Here is a 20,801-nt window from a genome sequence, read left to right on the forward strand (position 1 = left end):
CTACTTTCTACTTTTCGTACTTTAGGTACATTTTGATACCAATACTTAATACTTTTGTCAATTTTGATTAGCGTATACTTTCACTTACAGTATAACGGAGTCGTTCTACTTCGCAGCATTGATACTTTACTCTCAAGTAACAGATGTGAGTGCTTTTTCCACCACTGCGATGGATGTGTAGATCTTTCAACAACAGTGTGGTCACCCTCGTTAAACACAGTCATGCGTGTTTGAGTGAGCACTTGCACAGTGTGCATGCACACGCACGCACACACGCGCACACACGCACGCATACACACACGCACGCGCGCCTCAACACATTATCGTTCCATCATAGCTACAGGCAGAGGCTACACTGTAAAATCCTCAGTGTGAAACGTATCATTTTGTTTCGTCGCCGTCCGATGGAAACCTCATATGTCCAAAAGTTACAGTTACCGTTCAGGATCCCAATTGAAGCTCAAAACGCGCCTGCTTGAATATGGAGATAGGAGGTTTCTGACAGACAGCAGCGACTTGTAAACTCAAAAGAAACCCTTATGGGGGGGAAGGGAAGGGGGGGGGGGGTCCATTTGGTTACATTCGTACACTCCAAGGGGAATGGACACTCAGCATTTTACTGTGTGTCCAGAATGGACTAATCTATCCTCCTCTTTTCTTAACGCCTGCTCACTAGCCAACGCTAGCTCTCCTCATTGTCCGCACCCTCCTCCCTCGCCATTGCTCTCTCTCTCTTCTACTCTTCCTGCCTTACATCATCTCTCTCTCCTTTTTTTTGCCCTGCCCCCTCCTCTCTCTCTCTCTCTCTCTCTCTCTCTCTCTCGTTACTCTCAGCCCACAGCCGTTCATTTGTCTTCATAAGCCTAATTTATTTTCACTGCCAGATGCAAGCTGACAGGCATCAGTCAGCCGCTCCCACTCTCTCTCCCTCTCTCTCTCTCTCTCCCCCTCTCTCTCTCAAACAAACACACACACACCAACACACACACACACACAACACACACACACACACACACACACACACACACACGCACAGATAGAGAGCTTGTATTACCTCACACTGTTCTGTTCTGGGGTCAACGCCGCAGTCACATCCCCCCTGTTGTCCCCCGTGGTCCCCCACTCCCCTCCCCCTCCTCCTAACTGTGAAACATTCCGTCATTAATGTTACTGAAAGATGGATGTGCCTTTGCAACAGAGACTGATTGTAGATATGAGAGTTATGGCTGTCATGTGTGTGCGTCCGTGCGTGCGTGCGCGCGCGTGTGTGTGTGTGTGTGTGTGTGTGTTGGGGGAAATGGTTGAGCTATTACAGCAATTAACACAAAGCTGTGTGTGTATGTGTGTGTGTGTGTGTGCGTGCGTGCGGACCGTAGAGGACATTTAAAGAGGCTGAAGTTGTAACGTGTATTCTGCTCTGTCCAGACCTTCCAGACAGCCGTGCTCTGTCTGTCCACAGTCTGATATTGTACTGTGTTGAAAGATTGCTTCCTCCTCTCTCTCTCTTCTGCATCCCTCCCACTCCCTCGCCCTCTCTCTGTCTGGTCCCTCTCCTCTCTCTTCACCCTCTCTCCTCCCCTCTCTATCCCCCTCACTCACCCCTCTCTCTTCTCTCCCCCCTCATCTCTCTCTCTCTCTCTCTTCTTCTCTCTCTCTCTCCTCTCTCTCTCTCTCTCTCTCTCTCTCTCTCTCTCTCTCTCTCTCTCTCTCTCTCTCTCTCTCTCTCTCTCTCTCTCTCTCTCTCTCTCTCTCTCTCACTGAAGTGTTTGGATTAATTTCAACAAAGACACATGTTGCCCTTAAACACACACTCCTCTGTCTCGCACGCACGTAGCGTACACACATGCGCGCGCACACGCACGGACGGACGGACGCGCACACACAGACAATTAGGGCGATACACCTACGGATATCAGCCCTGTTAGAGAGCCCAGTAGATAATTTACAGTCTATCTCCAGGACCCATGCTAAGCCACTAATCCTTCCCCTCCTCCCTCCCTTCCTCTCTCCCACCATCTTCCCTCTTTTGTCGGTTTACTGCCACGGTCATCAGGAAAAGGCTGCACACGCACGCCACGCACGCATGCACACAAATCATATACCCGGCCTGCATGTGTGTGTACGACGTGCATGTATCTGTGTATCTGTGTGTCTATGTGTGTGCGTGTGTGTATCTGTGTGTCTGTGTCGTGTGTGTGTGCGTGTGTGTATCTGTGTGTCTGTGTTGTGTGTGCGTGTGTGTATCTGTGTGTCTACGGTGTCTTGTTTGTGTTTTCTTGTCAGGCCATATGTCGTTCATCGTGTGCATTGGTGGAAAGTAACTAAATACAGTACTGTACTTAAGTACAATCTTGTATTTGTACTTTACTTGACTTCTTTCCAATACATTTACTTCTACATCTCGACCTCGGATCCAAATATTGTACTTTTACTCCACTACATTTATTTGAAAACGTTAGTTACTATAGTTACTTTATTACAAAACATACATTAACCACTTCAGAAATGTACATTTTGGCCACACATTGTGATCTTGTAGATCGGCTAATTCATGGTACTTTTGGTACTTTAAACATATTTTTATGCCAATACTTTTGTACTACTACTTTGTACTACATTTTTAATTCCGGGCTTTTACTTTTAACAGAGTATTTCTATATTGCAGTATTGTTACTTTTACTTGATACTTTCCCCGCCGAAAAACATAATCTACATTAATCATCAAGTTAAGTTTATTCAGTTGTATAAATGTTTTGATCCGATCTAAGGCTACTCACATTAGCATCGGGTGGCTATCTGTTTGTTAGCCATAACACTGGACTGCTCCATCTTGATTTGCGCGTGCATCCACACGCTCACGCATTCAGTCTCTTTTATCTCAAATTTCCCGTCCCAGGCGGCATTTCTGGTCAAAACGACGCTTATTGCACTGAGCATAGCGGTCGCTGTAATGGCGCCGGCCTGCACTTCTCATCAGCTAGTGAGAGATTAGCCTGAGCTAACGTGTTAGGTTTCTGGTCTAGAGGGGCGGGTCGCGGCTGAGATTTGCGCACGCCCTGATTGGATCTCATCAATCTGTCTGTCACCCCCGGCCCCTCCTCTCCCCCCTAGTGCAGCGCTACGTCACATCATTTGGAGCGACGCCCACACGGAAGGGTTGACTCCCACTTTTAGACCAGAGCGGCCAATGCGTTCCTCCAGGCTTTCAATTTTTGCACCAACAAAAATGAAAGCCTGGTACCGAGGCTAGTGAGAGATCAACACCTAATCTGACAACACACACACCATTCAGTCAACATCCGGTTCCGGTCGCTGTGTTTTGGATCTTCAAAATAAGGGTTTAACGGGAGGATATCCTGGCATTTAATTAATCCTGGCGGCCAAACGGTTAAGTAACAATTATGAGTATGTTTTCCACCACCACATATTTCACACACACACACACGCGCGTGTGTGTGTGTGTGCGCACGCACGTTCATAATAATAAATACAGTACATGTGCACACAACCTAAAGTCTTCACTCAGACTCTTCCGAGGCTTCCTGTAGGGAGAAACGGGACAGATTTAAGGAAGTGTGTGTGTGTGTGTGTGTGTGTGTGTTGCCCTCTCTCCCAGTGTGTGTGTGTTTCTCCCTTTTGTTCCTCGGCCGTGTACAAAGTGGATGGCCCTGGTGCATTGTGGGAAGGCTGACAGTGTGGAGAAGGTTGATTGATGGCTTATTGTACAACCGGACTGGACTAGACCAAACTGGTTAGGTTGTGACCCTGTTTTGGCCCCATGCCCTGTCATTCTCCCTTTTCATTCCCCAGCCTGTTGTCTGCTCTCTCTCTCTCTCTCTCTCTCTCTCTCTCTCTCTCTCTCTCTCTCTCCACATGTGCCAGGCAACATGTGAATGTTTGTTTGCGTGCATTGTGCACACACACACTTTATTGCACCACACACTTCAATTTCTCTTACAACCCTAATGCACGCACGCGCGCATGGACGGACACACACACACACTGCCCCCCCACGCCTGAATCATCACTCCGGTGACCGTCCATCCATTCCTCCCCGTTTCCTTTCTTCCTTCCTCTGCCCACTTTGTTTCCTTTGTTTCTCCTCCTTCAGGACATTTTCATTCAGTTCATCAGGTTTCATTTTACTTCACTCACTCTGTGGCCATTCAGAGGTCTGCCTGCCCTCCAGAAACACCCCCAAACACACACATCCCTTATGGGGGCTGCAGGCAAACTCAAAGTGTCACTCAGTGTTTCTCCCTGGCGAGGATGGTCCCGGTTTACCGGCTATACCCCACTGGTGTATTTATTAGGTCAGTGGACCTTTCGGGGCGGGACCCACCCCACCCAAAACAATCATATTTCAACTGGGGGACCTCCCCCCCACCCCCCCCCCCCACACACACACCCTGACAAGCACTTGGAATGTAGGAGTTGCATTCAATCTTCGCCGGTTCCACAGATGCAGTATATATTGCGAAAATACAGTAGATAGCAGATCTACAAGACCAGTTCCTTTACATGTTTTTTGTGAGGGTACCCTTAGGGGACATGGGGAGAACATGCAAACTCCACACAGAAAGGCCCTTTCGCCAACCCAGCCTCGGGTATGGGCACTACAGCGTCCCCAGCGGGAATCAAACCGAGGACCTTCTAGCTGTGAGGCGACAGCACTACCGGCGAACAAAATTAACTTGGTCACTTAACTCGGTCTATGCCGAATCCTTGATTTCTCGGGGAAATCGGGAAAACCCTCTATTGCCAAAAAGAGAAATCTCGTGTTTGGTTAATGCCATTGAATCCAGAAATAATAGTATTTTATTTCCGGTTTTTAGCATCCGTTTAGCATCCGTGGCTAGCCTCCGGTGGCAACCATGTTGTGACGTTATCATATTCATAATCATCTTCACACACGCGCAGTCGCGCACGCACGCAATCCAAAGCATTTTTAGGGCTCAGATTGAGATAAAGGACCGTGTTTACAGCTCAATACAACTCTAATCCGACCTCGCGAGTGGGAAACCATTGTTGACCATGTTGAGATGACATTTACAATGACTTATTTACAGCCTTTCGGGAAATGCAAAGTTATTTCCAAAACCTTCTACCCTCTCTAGCAGTGCAACCTCAGTGCCCACTAGTTTCAGCCACGCTTTAGCCTGTGATATGTATTTACCGTACTTATTTATTTATTTCCCTGCAGTGATTTTCTGTTCCTGTTCTCATGCTCGACCAGAGTGATTTATGGTAATTATCCATCTTTGGGGTCATCCGTCAACTGGTAGTTGCTAGGCGATAGGAGCAGCTGTTGTTTGGTAGGAGAACCAAACGCCATGGGCAGTGTGCAGGTGAAAACCACTATGTTAAGACATGTTAATCTAAAAACATATGTTAACAATGTTATGTTAACATACAGTATGTTTTGTTGTTGTTTATTAACTCAATCACTGGCAGATTTATTTCTCGCTGCGTTTAGCCACTGCCAGGCTTTTTCGTTCTCACCTTTTCGAGACATGTTGCGTTTAGCGTTATTAGTATTATTTTTTACATTAAAAAATGTTTTAGTACATTTTCTTAAATTTCTTTAGGTATTCTGAGCTCAATTGCACCAAAGAACTTTTAACATTCAGTAGATTTTCTGTGGTCTGGGGTTTTCTGGCTCAAACAAGTGCTCTGATTTTCCTGCTGTTTGTGATGTCACAGCCTGCAAATCCCATATATGTCAATGGGATTTGCCAGCAGATGTCACTGTTTTCACTGTTTTGCCTGTTTTCATTGCAGCTCAAAAGGCTACCAAACCCCAGAGAAAACTCCAGACCACAGAAAATCCACTGAATGTTCAAAGTTCAGGTTTATGTGGGTGTAATTGAGGTCATAAAACCTAAAAGAAAAACAAAATAAATTAAAATGAATGTCATGAAACCATAAGATCATATGGAGACCTTCAGATGGGGGTCCGACGGTCCTTGGTCAATTGCATTATTCATTTTAGTGGGTCCTCCTTGGCCTGAAAAAGTTTGAGAACCACTGTTTTAAAAGAATTGTTGTTGTGTGATGTCATGACCCTCCCGTCTCAGACTGCACATGGCACTAGATGAAAGCCTGCAAAGTAGTGTGTGTGTGTGTGTGTGTGTGTGTGTGTGTGTGTGCATGTGCGTGCGCAAGAAGCGCGCACTGCAATGTAACCTAAGCGCGTGCGCTTACGTATACAGCCGTTTGTCACTGGCTCCGCGCGATCCCAGTTGCAGCATCTCTAATTAGCATTAGCAATGCTTTATCTGTGCTCGCGGCCTAAAGCAAAACCAGATGGGGTGAGATGTCGGCCGTAACACCAGCGTAATGTTGCGCTGTCGGGCCGTGCGGTTTGGCAGAAGCGTCCAGAAAGGGGGAGGGGGTCCAAACCCGGTGCTTATGATCTAATGGCCGTTGTTTCATCTCAGGAACAAGCCTGCGCTGACAGTCTTGGGGGGGGTGGGGGGGTTGATTTATAGACCCCAGTTCTCACCATGGCGTCTCGAATCTGGCTCACGGGTAGACCTGGATAAACATGACAAAAAAAAGAAGAAGCGGGGAGGGGAAGGAAAGGTGAGAAGATGAGAACAAGAGAAACACACATAAGAGCAATGGAGGAGGCCGACCTGGAATGCTTTTGTTGTCAACACAAAAATCTGTGTGAATGTTGAGCATTTATTTTGGATTTTCTTTTGTGTCACTGGCCAGTTGAGAGGTCGTTCAGTGTCTGTCTGTCAGTCTCTCTCTCTCTTTCTCTCTCTCTCTCTGACACATACTCATACACACACACACATTCACTGTGGCCAAATCCACAGGGTTAGTCCAAGGTAACGTCATCTACCGTCTTGCATGACCCATTTAAGTAGGTCATTAGCATAATGTGTTCGTGTAATTGCAAACGACTGAGAAACTGTGTGAAAGACCTCAGGGCGCCCAGGCCGTTGGAGTGGGGATACTGTGCTCTGTCTCGACTAACGGATGGATCTGACACTCTCCTGTGTTTGATCAAGGCACAGAGCAATGACCAGTGACGGTCTATGTACTCCACTTCCTTTTTGGATTTTCCTAATTGAATCCAATACAGCGGCCGGGCCGGGCTCCGCAACATCTGAACCTAGCAGCAACATGGGGGCCAAGAGGTTCAAATGTAATTCACCTATTTAGGGTGCAAATTTATGTACAACGCCGAGAACTAGAAGTGAGCAGATGCCAGCGCTCGGGGTCGGCTGGTATACAATGTTTTTGTTTTTCCGACCACCGGAAGTCTTATGGAAGCAGAGGAGGTGGATTTGTATGGAGCACCAGTGATTGGAAGCCCTGGAGCTATTGTACCATATGGTATTGGTGGACTATTCCATGTGGGCAGGGGTGGGGGGGGGGGGGGGGGCACAGCAAGAGTAAGCTCTTTAAAGACTGACTGAGAAGGCAAGGGGGGGGGGGTTGCACTCCATTCCTTCTGCATTTCAAGTCCCCTCTGAGGTATCCGTGGCGACACCTATCTGTCACTGTGTGCAGCGTAGCAGGATGGGGTCTCTGTAAAACAAGCACCTGCACTCTCCGTGCCCCACCCCCCTCCACGGATTGTGTTTGTTCTGGCACGGTGTTTGAGTAATGTCTGTCAGGGTCAGTATAGTCTCTCGAGACTGTTGACTGTTTTTTACTTACTTTTTTGACGATGGGTTCTCCGATTGGGGAACGTACTGTACATGCCATTCGATCTTTTTTTGTTGGCTCGCTTCCTCCTGATTGAAAGGATAGGTCTGTTTTGAAGAAAGTAATACTGATAACCGTGACCGTCAACATGAAGACTGTCTGTCTAGCTTTGTAATGGAGATCCTTGCATAGTTTGAAGTCATTACAGAAATGTTAACGTAAAACAGATTTATGTATTATTTGTGAGTTTTTATATAAAGTGATAGCTGTGGTAATATAGTCTCTACTAGTATTGATAGTTTTACAGAGTTCTGTGAGGAGGTCTGACAGGTTGTACTTTCAGTTTGCGTGAATGTTTCACCTGTGAATGACCCATACCGATGCTATCACTTCCCCTGAAACCTCAGACCGAGGAAAAAGAGAATCACACTGGACTCAGAAGGACGCTAGGGGAGAAGGAAAGAGATTGCCTGACATTCCAAACATTACCATAATTGGCTTTTCTACACGATAGGACAGAGGAAATAATAATGTCATTTTATTTACAGCCTTCTTTCTCTTGTGCTGCCTTCTTTTCTGCCGAAACACACACACACACACACACACACACACGCTCATGTGTGCACACATACACACACCACAAACATCAGTGCACATGCTTCACACAGGTCAGTGACACACACACACTGATCAGGCCTGTCTAAAGCCATCAGAGGTGAGTGGCAGGGAATACAGGGGCCGGTGACAAAGCGAGACACAGGAGAGAAATAAGACTGCCAACACTGCTGTAGCCCGCGATCTGAAGGGCCGATAAACGGCACGGCGAGAGGGGCCCCTGGCCCGCGCCTGCATGCCGGCTCCCTATACAAAGCTCGTCCACACTGGCTAAATCAGCCAGAGTGAGAGCTGGCGGAATTGGACATTAGCACTGCAAATGAGTGCCGGGATTGCCCCTCGCTCGGAGACGACATGAATACATTTGGTGGGGGGTTTGAGAGGGGGCAAGTGGGTCTCTGTGAGTGTTGTGGATGTTGGAATGTGTAGGCCAGTGGTTTTCAAAGTGCCAATTGGCCCACCTAGGGGAGAAGAAACTTTTTAAATGACATTTCAATGCGAATTCAGTTCATAAGATTATTTTACAAAAACATTCTGAATCTTAAACAAGTGAGAATAGTATTGCATATCTACAAGCTCACAATGCAGCAATGTGTTGTAAAGCCTCTTTTTGGGGGGCCATTTCACAATGTAATGCCGGTGGGGTGGGTATGGCTAAATGTTTGGGAACCCCTGGTGTAGGCTATGTGTGTGTGCGCATAGTGTGAGGGAAAAGCTATTCTCACTTTGCTGTCTGTTGTTATTTCCTAGAGTGGATTATTGGAGACTGACACCATCCTAGCCGTACAGGATGCTATGATGGCAATGTTGCTGAAAGGAAAATTACTCCCTTTTTATAAGATGTAACTACTACTAACACTAGTAATTTTAGCAGTATAACACTAATTAGGTATTCCTAATAGTCGTTTCAATGCATTGGTTACCTGCAATAGTAGTATGTGTCTCTTTGTCAATCGCCTTAGCTTGTGTCTTCGCTGTGTTAGCTGGAAGGAAATAAGCATTGTGTTTTCTCTGTCGAGCAGCTTCATTCGTCTTTCCATTCTGAAACATACGCAAGCCTGGTGGTATTTGTGTTTACTGTACGTCTGTCGACTTGCAATGCCTGCCATCTTGTGCGTGCATGTGTGCATATGTGTGTATGTGTGCGCGCGCGCGTGTGTGTGTGTGGGTTGACAGAGGGGGCTCAGTCGTGTCCTCCTGTGGTGTCACCTGTCTGCAGCAGGAAGTCATGGGCCCTGGGCACAACAAACGTGACAGGTTCCTCTCCAGTCGCAGATGGCTTTGCTCTCCTCCCGCCAGCCATCATGCCTCCCCTTCTGCGCCTGACACACTGTGACTGTGACACTGACACACACACACACACACACACACACACACATTCAACCACATGACCTAACACACACCCACGCACCCACGTTCAACCATGCCTTACACAGTCAAATCTGGAGTGTCGCCATTTAACTCCTGAGACCCTGTGGGTCACTTTGACGGAGTTACACGGGACACTCCGGATGTTGCGGTGTAATTCGTGTGTCAAACGGAATATACGCAGGGAGAATGGTAATGGCATCACTTTCAGATGGTGTTCAACTCATTGCCTTGTAATGTCCTTTCGGTCAGACATGCGTGCGCACACACGCGCGCGCGTGCGCACACACACACACACACAGAGGCCAGGCTCACCTCTTGTTAGCTGGCCAGCGAACACATCTTTTCTCCTCTCTTTTGGAAACTTTAGCTCTAGCCCCAAACCTCCCCTTCCCCCCACCGTCCTCCCTGACAGCACAAAGTGGGCTTACGTTTACATTGACTGACAACCACAACAGACAATCCAACCCCCAGCCCCCCCCCCCCCCCCCCTCTTAATCCCCTCCCCATCCATCCATCCCTCGCTCTCCTCTCCTCTTTTGTTCTGAGTGACGCCGGAAAGCAGTCGTGTCAGCATCTTTTCCATCTCTGATTGCCTTATTAGCCGCCGGTGGCACCCGCAGCTTTTCTGACACAGATGGCGAAGGAGGAGGGTAGAGGAGGGGGCAGGGAGGGAGGGGAGAGTATGGCTGACTTGTGTTTGTTGTTGTTGCCGTTGCTGTTGTTTCCTCTCTGTCCTGCCATCCTCTCCCGGCATGTTTGCGTGGACACCGGCACCTCAGGCAGACTCTCTCTCTCTCTCTCTCTCTCTCTCTCTCACACACACACACACACACACTAGTCCTCCTGACTCCTGACATTGACGCCTGTCAAGGCAACAACAACATACAGGAGGAGGCATGGCAGGGAAAAGGCTAGCGTTTAGTTTGTGGCCGTGTGCGCGCCTGTCAGGTCTCCCTCCCCAGTCTTGTACTCGCATCACATCTCACCCCATTGACTTTAATTAAATAGGCTTTTCGCGTTTATCTCGGTGCGGCGAGCTACGGTACGCACTGTACTATACTGTACTGTAGGGTGGACGAGGCAGGGTGGAGGCCGGGTGTACAGCTGCTTGGCAGCAGCCTGGGGCATTGTGATTTGATTTGTAATTTAAGAATATTTTACCTTCTTTTACTTTCACTCGGTATACCTTTAAGAGTGTGTAATTAAAAGCTAAACTGGCACAAAGCTTGAATACTAAAGAAGAGTAATGTACTTTACCTTCATATACACTAATGCATGCACGCGTACGCACATGCACACACAGAGAGAGAGAGAGAGCACGTTAACCGATGCTACTCCAGCTCCTCCAAGGCAGCAGTAACAGGCACCTCACAGACATCAGGTATTATGTCCGTTCTTATTATGGGATGGAGAGCTCCATGCTGTTTGAAGCTGACAGTGCATCTGCCTCCTCACTGGAGAGTGGAGACCCATCCTGGCACGTCGGACAAGCATCATATCAGGGATGGATGGCGAGATATAGAGCTGCCTTAGCATCTATCCTTCTGTTTTGTTTTGTTACCCCCCCCTCTCTCACTCCCTGTCTCATCATACTGTAAGATAGAAGATTGTGTGTGTGTGTGTGTGTGTGTGTGTGTGTGTGTGTGTGTGTGTGTGTGTGTGTGTGTGTGTGTGTGTGTGTGTGTGTGTGTGTGTGTGTGTGTGTGTGTGTGTGTGTGTGTGTGTGTGTGTAACGTGGCGATGATATTTTTTTGTAGAAGGGAATGAGAGCAGAACAACTACGGTTGCAGCTCGGGTCAATTTCACTAAGATTAGAGCGTTTAAGAGGTTAAAGTATAGGGTGAATTTGTGTACATATACATATCAATATAATCAGATCTACAAGCCCCACAATTCATCGTGATGCACTTCGAGCTTATAGGCTATGGTTTTACCATGCGGCACTGTACAACACGGGACTTGAGTGGTTAATGTGTAGATCCTTCTGTGGACTTTTAAAAGGAAACATGTTTTAGCTGGAGCGTACATGGGGAGCATGGGCAGTAGAAACATGCGTACAAGGGGAGCATGGGCAGTAGAAACATGCGTACATGGGGAGCATGGGCAGTAGAAACATGTGTACAAGAGGAGCATGGGCAGTAGAAACATGCGTACAAGGGGAGCATGGGCAGTAGAAACATGCGTACAAGGGGAGCATGGGCAGTAGAAACATGTGTACAAGGGGAGCATGGGCAGTAGAAACATGTGTACAAGGGGAGCATGGGCAGTAGAAACATGTGTACAAGGGGAGCATGGGCAGTAGAAACATGCGTACAAGGGGAGCATGGGCAGTAGAAACATGTGTACAAGGGGAGCATGGGCAGTAGAAACATGTGTACAAGGGGAGCATGGGCAGTAGAAACATGTGTACAAGGGGAGCATGGGCAGTAGAAACATGCGTACAAGGGGAGCATGGGCAGTAGAAACATGCGTACAAGGGGAGCATGGGCAGTAGAAACATGCGTACAAGGGGAGCATGGGCAGTAGAAACATGTGTACAAGAGGAGCATGGGCAGTAGAAACATGTGTACAAGGGGAGCATGGGCAGTAGAAACATGTGTACAAGGGGAGCATGGGCAGTAGAAACATGCGTACAAGGGGAGCATGGGCAGTGGAAACATGCGTACAAGGGGAGCATGGGCAGTAGAAACATGCGTACAAGGGGAGCATGGGCAGTGGAAACATGCGTACAAGGGGAGCATGGGCAGTGGAAACATGCGTACAAGGAGAGCATGGCCAGTGGAAACATGCTTTAGCTGCAGCGTACAAGGGGAGCATCATGGGCAGTGGGCGATGCCGCTTGTCATGTCCACTGGCCACTTCCTATCATCACGCTGTGAGGACTTCCACAGCCAGTGCCAGCAACATTCCAGCCAACCGTGGCTTGGCAAGGCTGGTTGGCAGTTGGCACTTCTCCTCCACTATCTCTTACTTGTGAATCCCGTAGTTATTATGTGGCATGTTGATAAGAAAGGACACCTCAATGATACAGGAGCAGATCTATGGTGGACCAGCGGTTCTATTGAAATACTTTTGGTGTACAGTGCTGCGACCGTGAGATTGCGTGGGCATTTTAATTCGCCTGTAATGGGAGTGCTGCAGCTATATCTGATGGAAATATTGTATTGAAATGCATATCAGCAGGCCATGTAATCCACCGGTATTTGCATATTTTGTACAATTTATTCATTATTACTGCTGAGTGTATGTTGTGAAGAAAGCATCAAAGCACCCTCGAGACCATTTATTTTTATGTTAATGATGCATTCTTCTTGGTCCTCCTGATTGTTATTATTTTCTCTTTTTCCCAGATCCAGATCAGGAGTTTCCTCAATTATATTGTGTAGTAACATGATTAATATGCATTATCTCCCGAGGAGGTTTTTTTTCTTCTCTCTCTGCATAAATTCAAATTTTGCTTGTTTTCTTTCCTTTCTTTTTTAACAAGGATAAATATTCCTGCAGCTCATCCGTGCTCTCTAGCCTTGCTGAGCTGTAGTGTTCAATACCTTCATTAGGCTGTGCACTGAAGGGGACTATCTATCATTGTCAAGATATGGATGTTTGCCACTGTATTATTGCAAACCCATGTCTTCCACCAGGACTATTGACAACAATCTCTTTGGAATTATTGCAGCTCCGCCACCCTCACATACACAAAGAAACAATTAAGCAGACCACTGTAGAGGCAGAACTTGTACGAAAAAGAAAACATAACCAGTCTATTGGTGCCTTTATTGTAGACATGTCTGCAAATATTACGAATAACATACTTAATTTTAACCTCCCTCTGTTCTCTCTTTGTTTTTCAGCTTATGGGCCTGAAGATGAAGAATTTAAGGCCGATAAGACCAACGATGACGGACTACTGGATGATGGCCTCTCTCTTGATGGCCAAGACGCAGAGTACCTGTTCAACGACGAGGAAGACGCCAGAGATCAGTTCAGCTGCCAGAACTCTCCGCTCAGCAACGGCACCAACCCAGACGCCGGCTACGCCTCTCCGCTCAGCGACACCAGTGACCAGCTGGCGGAGCTCAAGACCACGTCCTCCTTCAAAGATGTTCCAGACAAGGTGGACGACGTGCAGGTCGGCGGGGGCAGCACGGATTCCATCAATAACCTCTCGCTGCAGGACAGCCTGGCGCAAATGAAAGCCGTCTATGCAAACCTGATCTCTGACGCTTCCTGGTCGAGCATCGCCCTGGACATGCTTAAGAGCAAACAAGGGAGCAGCCCTCGAGGCAGCAGCAACGGGAGCCACCACAAAGGCAGCAATGGCTTCTTGAACAACAGTCACAGCCAGGGTCACAACCAAGTGAAGAACCACTGTAGTAGCAGTACTGCGTCAGCCCCTGCTAGCACCACCACCAGCAGTACCACAACAAGTACTCCGTCCAACAACCACCACAGCAGCAACAACAATGGCGGCAGTGTTAGCTCTGGCAACGCAGGAGGTGTGGCCTATGACTGGCACCAGGCAGCTTTGGCCAAGACCTTCCAACACACTCCATATCACCTCCTCCCGGAGCCGAGCCTCTTCAGCACAGTGCAACTCTACAGACAGAACAATAAGCTCTATGGGCCAGTGTTTACGGGTGCCAGCAAGTTCAGATGCAAGGACTGCAGTGGCGCCTACGACACACTGGTAGGTCTGACCGTGCACATGAACGAGAGCGGCCACTACCGGGACGACAATAAGGACACGGAGGATGACCGCGGCAAGAGGTGGTCCAAACCTCGCAAGCGTTCACTGATGGAGATGGAAGGCAAAGAAGACGCCCAGAAGGTTCTTAAATGCATGTACTGTGGCCACTCGTTTGAGTCCTTGCAAGACCTGAGTGTCCACATGATCAAAACCAAACATTATCAGAAAGTGCCTCTCAAAGAACCCATGCCAGCCCTCGCCGCAAAGCTGGTGCCACCAACCAAAAAAAGAGCATTTCAGGACTTGGTAAACCCAAACTCACCAGACTCTGTCACATCTGGCATTCATCTGGGGGAGACCCACAGAGACCATAAACTGGTCAATCCATACGTCACAGCCAATAATCGATATGGCTACCAAAACGGTGCCAGTTACACATGGCAGTTTGAGGCGCGCAAGGCACAAATTCTGAAATGCATGGAGTGTGGAAGCTCACATGACACTTTGCAACAGTTGACGGCTCACATGATGGTCACCGGGCACTTTCTCAAAGTCACCAACTCGGCCTCTAAGAAGGGTAAGCAGTTGGTGTTTGACCCCATCATTGAGGAGAAGATCCAGTCCATTCCCCTGCCCCCAACCACTACACGACTCCCAGCTCCCAGTGGGACCCCCAGCGTTAAGTCACAGCCAGAGTCCCCCTTGCAGCCTTCAACCCCCGAGGAGAGAAGGGAAGAGAAGATGGGAGAAACTGAGGAGGGTATAATAAAAGTGAGGGAACCGGAAAGGAAAATAAAAGAAGAGAAAGAAGATCCATCGGACAAAAGTGAGAAACCTGTAAAAGCCGGATCATACCAGTATCTCAGAGAAGAAGATTTGGAGGAATCGCCTAAAGGTGGTCTGGATATCCTAAAGTCCTTAGAGAACACCGTATCCAGTGCAATCAGCAAGGCCCAGACAGGGACACCGACCTGGGGTGGATACCCCAGCATCCATGCTGCCTACCAGCTCCACGGAATTAAGTCACATATGCCTTGTCCCCAAGTTCAGCCTTTATTCAGCACCAACAACTTGAAAGCACTGTCGTCCGATTCAAGTGCACTGATCCATTCACCAAATAGCCCCTCCCCACCGCTGAATCACAAGAGCAACGTGCTGGCCATGGAGGAGCTGGTGGAGAAGGTGACGGGGAACAGCTCGGTGAAGAAGGAAAGAGAGGAAAGGCCCTTAGAGAATAAGTGTAAGTCCAGGTCTACCAAGTCCCCGTCACCAACACCTAAAGACAAAACGGCTTCACCCAAACCAGAAAACCTATCTAGTCAAGAGTCAAGAGGCAGAGACGGAGAGACGGCAGACAGTAACACAGATATACAAGTCAAGAGTGAAACACCAAAAATGCCAGTCAGCAATGGCTGTAATAGCTTAGGTATCATCACAGATCACTCACCCGAACATCCTCTCGTGAACCCCCTCAGCGCATTACAGTCTATCATGAACAACCACTTGGGCAAAGCCTCAAAGGCGGCCAGCCCCTTCATAGACCCGTTCGCAATGCTGTACAAGCTCAACAGCAGCATAATGGAGAAGCCCGTAAACAGCTCCACTCCACTAAACTCCCCTGCGCAGGCCAAGCAAGTGGAGGCCCTGAATCTGTATCATGACGATGACGACGATCAGCCTATGGACTTGACCAAATCCAAAAACACAAACGGGGGAACGCCCAATGGCACCGCTGCAACACAGAACAGCAGCAGCCGGTCCATTCTGAATAGCTATTCACAATCCACGACACCGCCGCCCTTACGGGAGAACGCGTTGATGGACATTTCAGACATGGTGAAGAATCTGACCGGGCGGTTGACGCCCAAGTCCACGACCCCGTCCTCTGTGTCTGAGAAATCAGACCTGGACGGCAGCGCCCTGGAGGACGGGGCGGAGGAGCTGTCCCCCATTCAAAGACGGAAAGGCCGACAGTCCAACTGGAACCCTCAGCACCTGCTCGTCCTCCAGGCTCAGTTTGTCTCTACTCTTCGCGAGACGCCCGATGGGAAGTTTGTGATAACTGACCTTGGACCACAAGAACGTGTTCACATCTGCAAATTCACCGGTCTTTCTATGACTACTATATCACATTGGCTGGCCAATGTCAAATACCAGCTGCGGCGGACAGGGGGCACAAAGTTCCTAAAAAATATCGACTCTGGCCAGCCCCTGTTTTTGTGCAACGACTGTGCGTCCCAATTTAGGACTCCCACTTCCTATATTAACCATCTGGAATCCCACCTTGGTTTTACCCTCAAGGACCTCTCCAAGATTACCATAGACTTTGTAGGCGAGCAGCAGGCAGTTAGCAGAATAGCGGACAAGGCGTTCGCTTCACTCGGACTTACAGAAGAAGACACTGGCTCAATATATCAGTGCAAGCTGTGCAATCGGACTTTTTTGAGCAAGCATGCAGTTAAGTTGCACCTTTGCAAAACGCACGGGAAGTCGCCAGAAGACCATCTCGTCTTTGTGAAAGAGTTGGACAAGTATGATAAATTATAAAGGGGAACAAAGCTGACCGCATGACAGATTACTGTTGCACTATATATCTCTAAGCTACAGTCCGTCATTACAAAATAGTGCCACAACTGTATTATCATTACAGACATTTGAAGGGAAATATGGTAGCTGTGATACCACTGAATGAAACGATAAATGATCCATATTGTTGAGGGCCTTCACCGCAGAGATGCAAAGCAAACTAGTATGAGTTTAGTTTTGATACGGTCGTACAATAAGGAAATTGTTGAGGCAGCCATGGCACTATAGTCATGACTGATTGTCGCTTTCTTACTGCACTGCATCTTATCTGAGCCTTTGAACCAGGTCAGCTGTTTGATTTAAAACTGGACCATGCTCTGATTTTGATCTCTGATTTAGTTGTTTTTTTATTTTTTATATTTCAACACAGGATTTGGCTATTATTTATAAGAGACAAGTTTGTGCATGTTTTGTGTAAAGCAAATGAGATGATTGTGTTAAAAGTTCAATTTGATCCACGTTCACCAAATTGTTATCCCTATTAACCAAAATATGGGAGGCTACATTTTATATATGAAGGTGTATAGCGAAGGAAATCATGTTAGGAGATTGTTTTCCGAAAAAATGAAGATGATTTCAGCACTTTATGGAAGTGTAAATGGGTCAAAATAACTCCACACAATCTCCTTGAGCTTGCAGTTCCCCTGATTACTTTGACATTGCAATATTGGGGGAATATAATGATCTTTTAGCAACTATACTATTGTTTCATATGAGCTGTTGACTTACAGAAATTATAACAAAAATATGTTCGGATATTTCAGCATTTGTTTCTTCACTAGTGTACTATTACTTTACGGTTGTTTCAACATGTACAGTATTTGCTTTGGTACATATTTTATTATCGTGTGCAGCTTCAGTTGTAAAATTAATGAAGTTTAAAACGTATAATTGTATGAATAATCAGCAAGTATGTATACATGTACCTCATATCTTGCTATTTACAGTTCAACATTCTTTGTACCGTGTGCATTTTTATATTATTTTATAGACAAATACGGGAAAAGTGTATAGCGAGCGAAGGAGAATACCACAATGTCAGTTTTTTCCAATGAAAAGTAGGTCCCTCAATGTGGTTTATAAATAATAGAATTTTACAGGCATCTTCTCTGATGCATGGTACTGTAGATACAATTGAAAAAGAAAAAAAGCAATGCTCAAAATGATACACATCAATGTTTTATCATTAACCATTCGAAAATGCTACTATTCATGAAAACATTCTTTTACCTTCAATTGTAAAATAAACTCATGTTCTGGATTAACATGGTGTTTGTTTCAGTGACAAAGGGACACTGGCTCAATATAGAATCTAGCAATGTTATAAATGTTGCAAGGTTTTAACCTTGCCACATTTAAAACATTGCAAGATTCTGAGATATTCATGCTGGTGGGCTACTATGACGGGGCTAACTAAGAAGAGATGTATTCCTGTTTTGTTATTAAATAAATCACGACAATTGTGATTCGCAGGACATCCAGAGGTACATTAGGGTACATTTTCAATTCAACACAAAAATAGAGACTGACTCGGCTGTGAGGTAGAGTCCTTATACCACTGAGGAGGACCCGGGACACAGATTTATACATCATCATCGTACCACGCTGTCACAAACTAATGCTGAACTACAACCTCACAATGTGTCGTTTACGAGCTTGTCGAATGGCTATTAACGGAACAGGAATTAGGCATGAGTGATGCCCATTGATTCATTGATTGAATTGTTTATTAGACATAAATGTAAAAACAGCAAACAGTACAGTCAAACACTTGACTCTATATATACCAAAAGGGATAGCACTAAAACAAAGTCATTGTGGTCTTATTTCCATTGAGGCCCAGGCCCTGCCTATGTATATGCAATCAATTCATAGACATGACATGAAGAATAACAACAAAATTCAATATCATCAATAACAACAACAGAATCAATATCATTACAAGAAAATATAAAACTATGTACAGAGTGGGGAGAAAGGAAGGTGATAACCTGTTGTATTGGTTGTGTGGGTGAGCAAGTACAGTAAGCACCATAAATCATAAAGAAGGCTGTGTGAAGATTACACATTAAGTGTGTACTGCATGCCTACAGCAGAAACAAGCTTGTATTGCCTACAGCAGAAAAGGCCTACCGTGTGTATGTGTCTATGTGAGGCCTCGGGTCCGAATTGAAAAGTTCAATTCATTTTTTTGTGAAAATGGTAATCATTTCAAATAGACTAGTGTTTAATGGGGCTCTCCCCATCTCTCCAGGTCTTATTAAGAAGACCCACTTTCTAAAAATATACCCCATCTGGATTATGATTAAAACCATATTTTAATCACAAATCATCAGCTCCACCCCTACACAGTAAAAATCATCAGTGTAAAAAAACGCTCCATCTGGGCCGTCTTTTATACTCTTGAGATAAATTGACACTGAATATTTTAACTGTGCACTTAGACTATAGTGAACTATTACATTTGACTTTGTCCTGTTGTTTACTGTTTAATGGTTTTGTTTATGGAGGTCAGTCAGGTTGTTGATGGACATTTTTCATCATACTCAAGGCCTCGTTTACACCTGCCATTACCATACATAAAATAACGCATAAAAGTCAGTCACACTCTGCACCCCGAGATGCATTGAAGATCCCACCGCCAAGATTTCCGATCACTTGTGTAAATGGAATTGAAGAAATGTAGACATGTTGGGCAGGGGCAGGGATATCAATAACTGAATCGAATATTACTACAGTGGTGACAGAGATCCCTCTAATAGTTGTTATTGAAGTGAAATTATTTGGTTTAAAAAAAAAAAGTTTATTCTTGATTGAAAGTTAAAGCTCTCTATTCTGATCAATTATAGTGTTATTCAGTACCAGCTGGTATTTTAATAAACAGAAAATCAATTTTCCGATCAGGAGAGAGAAGCCCACAAAGATCACCTATCGGCTTGTTTTGTCTGCTCCTTTATTTGTTTTATCAAAGGACCTGAAAAAGCATTTTTTTTTGGTAGAGCGTGTGGGAGATCTGTTACAGAGAGATCTGTAACACTATAGCAATAATAGTTATCAGAATATAGCTGTTGAATATTTAAGAGAGGCTATGCTTAAAGATGAGGGTTTACCCAACATTAATGTTGCACATGTACAGTATACAAATAACCACATCACAGTTGAAAATGGTTGTGTGTTTTGATTATAAATGTGTTTATCAACCCCAAAAAGATGTCCTTGTCCTAATATCAAGCTGGCCCAGTGTCCCGGTCCGGACGCCAACACTAGCCATGTGACGACAGCCGTTCAAGAAGCCTTAACAGAGCAGAAAGTAAATATTATATTCATCAGCATGTTTTATTGGCAGGTCGTATACCTGTCTAATACATCTGTTACATTGTACTCTACGTATTGTTCTTTTCCCAGTCGGCAGAGAACAACTTGTCATTACACAACCCTTTCCATGGCCCGCTGCAGCAGTCCTGCCATGCACTCTGATGCTACTTGAAGGTAATGTGTAGTCACACGGATGGACTAACCATGCACTCTGATGCTACTTGAAGGTAATGTGTAGTCACACGGATGGACTAACCATGAACTCTAGCGTCCCTATATTGGGCATTTCATAAATAATGCGCCAACATTTGGCGGAAATGGCTGTTCTACAAGTAGATCTAGTGGATCGGCTATTTTCGGCGAAGAGACTTGGTATAGAGGGAGCCACAAAGTAGGCTATATAGCCTATGATTGAAATGGTTGATAAGCATAAATGGATGGTATTAACTTGATGTTGAAACAAACAAACAACAAAATATTGGGTTGAACTATGTCTGCCGTCCCCCCCCCCCCCACACACACACACACACACCCCTGCCGCCACGAGGGAATACAAATGTAG

General features: G+C 46.2%; 1 protein-coding gene across 1 annotated transcript in view; it reads left to right on the forward strand.

The window, feature by feature from the left end:
* tshz1 (teashirt zinc finger homeobox 1) overlaps nt 1–18,102 on the forward strand; it is a 38,290-nt gene extending 20,188 nt beyond the window's left edge. The window contains exon 3 of the mRNA XM_083771187.1: nt 13,503–18,102. Coding sequence (XP_083627313.1) covers nt 13,503–16,885 — 3,383 coding nt within the window. The 3' untranslated portion in view covers nt 16,886–18,102. The remainder of the gene's footprint in view (nt 1–13,502) is intronic.
* The last annotated feature ends 2,699 nt before the right edge of the window (nt 18,103–20,801 follow it).

Source organism: Protomyctophum parallelum (assembly GCF_964188405.1).
Source record: "Protomyctophum parallelum genome assembly, chromosome: 1".
NCBI lineage: Eukaryota > Metazoa > Chordata > Actinopteri > Myctophiformes > Myctophidae > Protomyctophum > Protomyctophum parallelum.